Below are 6706 nucleotides of genomic sequence, written 5' to 3' on the forward strand. Positions count from 1 at the left end.
CGTAACGGAGTCCCTGTCCTGATTCCTTTCTACTTAGCCTTAGCAATTGTTTTCTGTACTTGTAAACGGCTAATGGAATCTATCGAGTATTCAATACTAAGTTTGAAGAACAAATCATCTCATTAGACCTTTGAAAGACAGCTCATTCAATCCACAACCCAATCTCATGAACTACTTCAATGCCATGAACTGTAGTGTAATACTTATCTTGACAACAAAACCATTAGTGGGCATGTGCCCTCTCCTTCAACCAACCAACCAACAGAAAGATTAGAACCAACAGAAAGATTAGAATGAGTCAAACACTTCAGTTTGCAGGAAAATGTTTAGCTCACTGTTGATCCCCGAGGGTTAGTTCAATTGATTGAGATCTCGTTGCTAAAGCGTTTTGTCATTGGGAGGTCACAAGTTCAATTTTCCTTGACACCCTAGGGGTTAGGCTCTGATTAGTTTGACCAGCAAGATGTGATCCCTTTGAGTGGATCTACCTGGATTTTCCTCGGATATATATAATATATAATCCCAAGGGTGGGTTAGTTCAAATAGTTGAACCCTAGAGTTACCAGCTGCAGGTTCAATTCTGCCTCAACACCCTAGGGGTTAGGATCTGATTAGTTTGACCAGCAAGATGTGATCCCTTTGGGTGGATTTGCCTGGATTTTCCTCGGATATATATAAGATATATAATCCCAAGGGTGGGCTAATTCAAATAGTTGAAACCTAGAATTACCAGCCACAGGTTCAATTCTGCCTCAACACCCTAGGGGTTAGGATCTGGTTAGTTTGACCAGCAAGATGTGATCCCTTTGGATGGATTTGCCTGTATTTTCCTCGGATATATATAATATATATAATCCCAAGGGTGGCTTATTCAAATAGTTGAACCCTAGAGTTAACAACTTGAGTGAGCTCCAATGGTTAAGAGTAAGTGTTTCCTCGTAAGATGTCACAGATTCAAAACCAGAGGGGGGTAGAGTATGTATGCCTTCATAGACTTAGCAGTCAAATCGCTACGCAGAGGTGGACCCCTTGTCTCATACACCAATTTGGTGTCTGGCTTGGCAGTGACCTTAAAATTGGATAATAATAATAATTAAATATAACTAATGTGCAAACTATATAATCTATGGAATCTACCAAATAGCCAAACATGGATAGCCAAACATGGTCGAAGATGGAGGACTAATCTATGGAATCTACCAAATAGCCAAACATGGTGAAAGATGGAGGACTGGAAGACACATTGAAGACTGGAAAAACATGGAGGACTGGAAGACACATGGAAGACTGAAAGACACAACAGCTTCCAAAAACACATGATAAACGACGAGTTACACTATGGGTACAAGGACATATAGAAATATAAGCAAAATTTAATGAAATGTTCTTCACAAAAAGAGGGTGTTATCAATTTATACATAGAATTGAAACCTAGTGACTACCATGCATGACAAAAGAATTGGCATGACTTGCTATCAACATTATCTGAAAAACAGAATCCTAGGAATTCAAGCTTTGAACTGGAACTATATCAGCAGTCGATCTCGGATGCACATCTATCACCTCGTGTGGATTAACGTACAAGAATGTAATCGATTTGATTACCACAAAAGCAATTAGCAATAAACTGTGAGGCATATTTACTACAGTGAAATGGCCAATGAAGTACAAGAATATAATCAATTAAATTAACAAATGTAGCCCACCTCTCAAGTTTTGACAGATTATATTTTTATGTAGTAATTCCCAATGTTAAAATGAATACCTACCCGAACCCAAGCCAGTGAAAAAAGGAATACTTGTCCACCACTTTGCCATGATAAAGGGCGATGAAAGTATGGGAAACAAATACTCCCAGGTGATCCAAGTTCCTCTTCTATTACATGCTTTAAGCTGGGCAGTTAAAAAATTAAAAAATAAGTCAAGATTGTCTAATTTCGTAGGTCCGACTTCGATTTTCCTGCCTTTTTCAATTCAGTGCTCAAATTAATGTTCTGTACGATATGACACGATGCCAATACAGTCATCACCTCTATAGTGGGGAACCAGCAATACAAAAAATAGATCTTTGAAGCTTGTTATTGAAGTACCAACTCCAGTTTGCTTCTCTTGGAAGGAATATTGGATGTTTGTGATCCAGAAAGAAATTGTGATGAAGTTGCTGTCAACCTACTTCACTGCAAGAACACGTGTGCTTCTTAAAAGAAACGGCTCAATGTTGGATCCTGTAGCTGGTCAAAATTGTGTTCTCAAAAAGAATAACTGTTTTAACTGTTAAGGCGGCATTCAAATGAATACAATATGAATCGTCCGAAAATACTCTACATAAAATTTTGCTCCAAGAATCCCACTGAAAGTGCATTCAAGCCAATGACCTTGTGTAAGCTGACATGTTCAAATGCCAAGAAGCTCCTGCTCGGTACCCCCAAAAACCTCTTCCCTAGTGACTGCAAATATGCATTCTTTTAACATAGAGCTGTTCCCCAAACTGAGATGATCCTATGAACCGGATGGATGCTCTGGGCCACCATCACCTTGTGTGAACTTCTGCTGAGATTGTGTATGCCCTGCCAACTGTGGATGCGATGGGCCTGGGGCAGGTGCTGCAGAAGGTACAACACCTTCACCTGTCAGTACAAGACCCCATCTTGTATGGAAACAATGTAGGAACAAATTCTTAAATCAAATAGCATCCATGTTAATCATACCTGCTGATGGAACTGGTCCCTGTATAACTGGTACAGCTGCAGCGTACTGTTGAGGCATAGATGTCATGGCACCACCTCCAGGCCCAGGAAAATGCACAAGATGAGGTCCCTGAACTCCATAACCTTGATGGGTGGGAAAAGCAGATCCAGCTTGCAAAGCTTGGCCCATATGAGTGTAAGGATATACTGGAGGACTAACAGTTCCAGATGCACCATATATCTGAGGATATTGAGGTGCAAGATAAGGATTGTAAATATTCTGCAAAGATAAAGGCCGAAATTCATAATAAGATGGTCAGAAAGATATTTGTTAACAATATATGGTAGTAGAAGGCGGGAATAAAGAACCAAAATTTTCCAAATTGAATCCTGGTCTTGGGGTACAAAAAGCCCTTTTCTGAGAACAGAGCTGCACCTGATGGTAAGCAATGTCTGGCACATAGGTCGTATACCTGCCATACCATGTTAAAGGAGAACGTAAGTGGTTGAGCAACAACCTGATTTACATCACTGTACATAAAATTATCTGTAAACAAAAAATGTGAGAGAAAATGAACACACCCGTATGGAGGATATGCAATGCCCTGCTGATAGGTATATGGATAAGATGGGGGCAGAGTTGGGCCTCCAGCATAGGCTTGTCCAGGTTGAGAAACCCCAGAATAGGGGCTCGCAAGGTGCAGCCGTCCTACAAGATAATAGGCATCATCTCAATGTTGAAATAGTTCTCTAAGAGAGAGAGAAGATTTTTAAAACAAGTTTTCTCTCTATTGTATTCAGAAACATAAGAATGTAAGCAATGTCTCCCCCCACACTTTCGTCCAACATGACTGTGGGGCAATTAAGGTATACTTGTATGTGCACATTTTCAGAGGAAAGTTACGAACTATTTGTTTACAACTCTCTTGGAATGATTGAAGCACCACATTTCTCACCAAGGGTAACCATGATCAAATTTACAGAGGCTATGACTAGACTATCACCAGAGACAGAGACAAGCAATTTCTCATCTAATGTTCCAAGGGTTTTCAAAGCAAATATGTATCTAGATGCGAGTTCATATATATATATATATATATTGAACATGGAAAATGCCCTTTGATGCTTCTACATGCGAACTAAGACTGTCAAAAATGTTGCAGAATGCATAGCTTGCTGGAATCATTCCGAAATTCCAGAACCAGAAATTGAATATAGAAATGTCCAGCTGACCTGGATGTTCCAGCTAATATATTAATAGAATTCATTAAAATATGCAAATTTTCCAGCACTAAAGTAAAAGATTGTTTATCCAAAACCTTCCTTTCAATTTAAGGATGGATGTGTTGGTGCCTAATTGGAAGAGCGGATAGCCGTGAACCTGTAAAGATAAGGAGAAATATCTTCAAATGCATAAACACAATCTTTTCCTATGACCTGTACCCTCATCAAAAAGATATCAACAAGCTAGTTTGTAGTGTTCACCAAACTGGTCCAGATAGCTACATGAGACCATGGAGAGAAAAACAATGGGCAGAGAGGTACCCTTGCAGCTATTGATCAGTGTTTACGTTTGTTTCAGGAGGCATTGCAAGCACACCACCAGTTATGAAATTCCAAGTCAGAGAGGCCTGATTATCGCTCAGGATGATGTGCAAGCACAAGTGGCAGACCTCTGCAATATAGTCTAAGAAGTTATAGGTGGAGGTTCAAGGAATGCCAGTTAAAATGCAGAAAAGATTTCCAGTTTTCTATTGTCTCTTATTCAAACCATAATCACTCCTGTTCTTGTACATCCACTTAAACCCGGTAATTATAAACACTAAAAAAGGCTACTCTGCTATTTTCTATACTCAGTAATAAGCCTCTCCCTTAAGGCAATATCAGGTCTCTTCCGATGTAACATCTGTTCTGATGAACAAAAATTTCATTCAAAGTAGCATTTCAAGAAATACGCTGTTCCAATTTATCAATGCAATTAGTAGAAAAAACGAATCTTCAAGCTCTGCCAGTGTCCAAAGGTCATTTAGCCCACCACAGAAGCAGAGGGTGGGCATTTCTGCAAATCCATCAAGAACTCGACAATAAGACCAGTTCTGGCAATTAATGAAGAGCTGGCAGCATTGCTAGTGATTTTCCATATAATATGTATTCAGGGCGCTGGAAAAGGACGCAATGTTCAGTGTTGACTATGAGACTGGAAGGAAGCCAGGAGCATTGATAATCCTTCTCATTCAATAAGGCTGAAAAATGATGCAAAAATGTGAGCCTGGCAAAAAACAACTAGAGCAATCTTCGTCAATCTTAGTAATTACCAGGATCCAAAACTCAGGGCTTGCAAATGTTACAAACAGGCACACCAAAATACTAGAAAAAGAAACTACCAGCCCTACCTTGAGGAGTGGAGGGCCGAGGCCGGCCAAGAGAAGCTATGTTGCAGTTGGCCCTTCTTCCATCTATGACAGGGGTTGGATCCATGCATGCTCTCCTTGCAGCCTCAGGATCTCGGAAGGTCACCTAAACCCATAGCACAGGAAAATAACAAAACAAGCCCATAAGGCCAATCTGTACCCCAAAAGAGGAAACCATTGCAGCCATGCAAATCTGAAAGAAAATTGAAAACCTCCACATATGCTAAAACCCAAAGGAAAAAAAAAAAAGGTTAAAAAACACTCACAAAACCATAGCCTTTGGAGCGTCCAGTGTTCTTGTCAGTAATCACCACAGCCTCCAGAATCTCCCCAAATTGCTCAAAATAACGACGCATGGTCTCTCTTTGGGTCTCCCATGCCAGACCCCCAACGAACACCTTTGTAAGAGTTGTATCCCCAAACTGCTGTGAACCACCTGTTGTTCTCATGTACTGCTGGTGTGCCATCCCTATAAAATCCTTCCTATTCTCTGCCCTAACACCCTCCTCCTTCCAGTGATCTAAACTTACCTTGAGATTCACCCACACCACAAACAAGTATAAAACCGGCCTGCCCAAAGGGGCAGCTTCAGAACACTAAACTAATCAATTTGCCAGCCTCATATCCTTGCTTGCCCACCTGTTCAATCCCAGAGACCTCATAAAACAATTCATACCCACTGCACCTTTTTCTTGCCACATGCTATTATTCTCTCTGCTCATAAATTAATAATTTAGGTCGTCTATGCCAGCATAAACAGCACAACAGCAAATGCCCGCAGTCCTATGAGCTTGAATATGCAAGGATCTATAAAGCAAGAAAACACCAAGTCTCCAGACTATATGTATACTTATTAAAACAACTGACTCATCGCCATGAGAAAAGCTTAGCAGCTGCTGGCAATCACTTGCAGGATCAGAACATCCATTTAAACCATGCAGCAACGAGCCAGCCAGCCCATGAGATGGGCAATCTATATATATTATTTACTGTCCGTTCACCATAAAATAAATAAATCTCTATACATACATATATACATTACATATATATGTATAATATATTTTTTTGTATATCTGTCCATGTCGATATATACAAATGGTAGATTCTAGCCGAAGAGACTCCACCTAAAACAACCTCTGAAAAATCATTTCCCAGTGGATTGCGAGGATTTTGTGCATTAAATCAGCGCATTTACTACATATTCATCATTTTCAGAGACAATCAAGCATCCTTACCACCTTGTCACACACCTAGCCTTCATAAATAACCCGCAACTTCAGCCCATCTTACCGACCAACTGTCTTTGCTATCCACTCGATGAAAAGTACGTGCACGTTGTTTAATGCCAATCTCCTTAATCCCCGGCCCTGCTCTCACTCCCCCCGAAATAATAGTAATTTTGTATTAACAAAATTCAATTTTTTGCGGATTTTTTAATTTCGCGAATAGCGTGACGCACGAGGTTAGGGGGGACCGCGTCCCACTGAATTTTTTACTCAATTAATAATAATATGAAATTCATTTCCTACCAAAAACCTTTCCCGTTATACTGTATTTATATAATATTGTTGAACGTGCCTGCCTCGCGCCACGTGTCAGTCTTGTGCA

The 6706-nt window shown here is 40.2% G+C and overlaps 1 protein-coding gene across 1 annotated transcript; it reads right to left on the reverse strand.

Annotated features, from left to right (window-relative positions):
• Positions 1-1672: 1672 nt before the first annotated feature.
• LOC149251878 (uncharacterized) lies at positions 1673-6150 on the reverse strand. Its single transcript, XM_089459606.1, has 6 exons — positions 5365-6150; positions 5081-5204; positions 3270-3396; positions 3124-3160; positions 2709-2967; positions 1673-2603 (listed from the first exon to the last, which is right to left on the reverse strand). Exons 1-6 carry the CDS (start codon positions 5563-5565, stop codon positions 2500-2502), a joined length of 852 nt encoding a protein of 283 aa, XP_089315732.1. The 5' UTR covers positions 5566-6150; the 3' UTR covers positions 1673-2499.
• Between the last annotated feature and the right edge of the window lie 556 nt (positions 6151-6706).

This window comes from Pinus tabuliformis, chromosome 7 (assembly GCF_031772625.1).
Source record: "Pinus tabuliformis cultivar Carrire ecotype Pingquan chromosome 7, CPIR1, whole genome shotgun sequence".
Taxonomy (NCBI): domain Eukaryota; kingdom Viridiplantae; phylum Streptophyta; class Pinopsida; order Pinales; family Pinaceae; genus Pinus; species Pinus tabuliformis.

Bases quoted from the DNA above. Each gene is read 5' to 3' on its own strand.
- LOC149251878 (XM_089459606.1), bottom strand. From the start codon at position 5,565: ATGGCACACCAGCAGTACATGAGAACAACAGGTGGTTCACAGCAGTTT. The intron at 5,205-5,364 runs GTGAGTGTTTTT...CTATGGGTTTAG, and splicing joins GCTCCAAAGGCTATGGTTTT to GTGACCTTCCGAGATCCTGA. The intron at 3,161-3,269 runs GTGTGTTCATTT...ATGGTATGGCAG, and splicing joins ATTGCATATCCTCCATACGG to GTATACGACCTATGTGCCAG.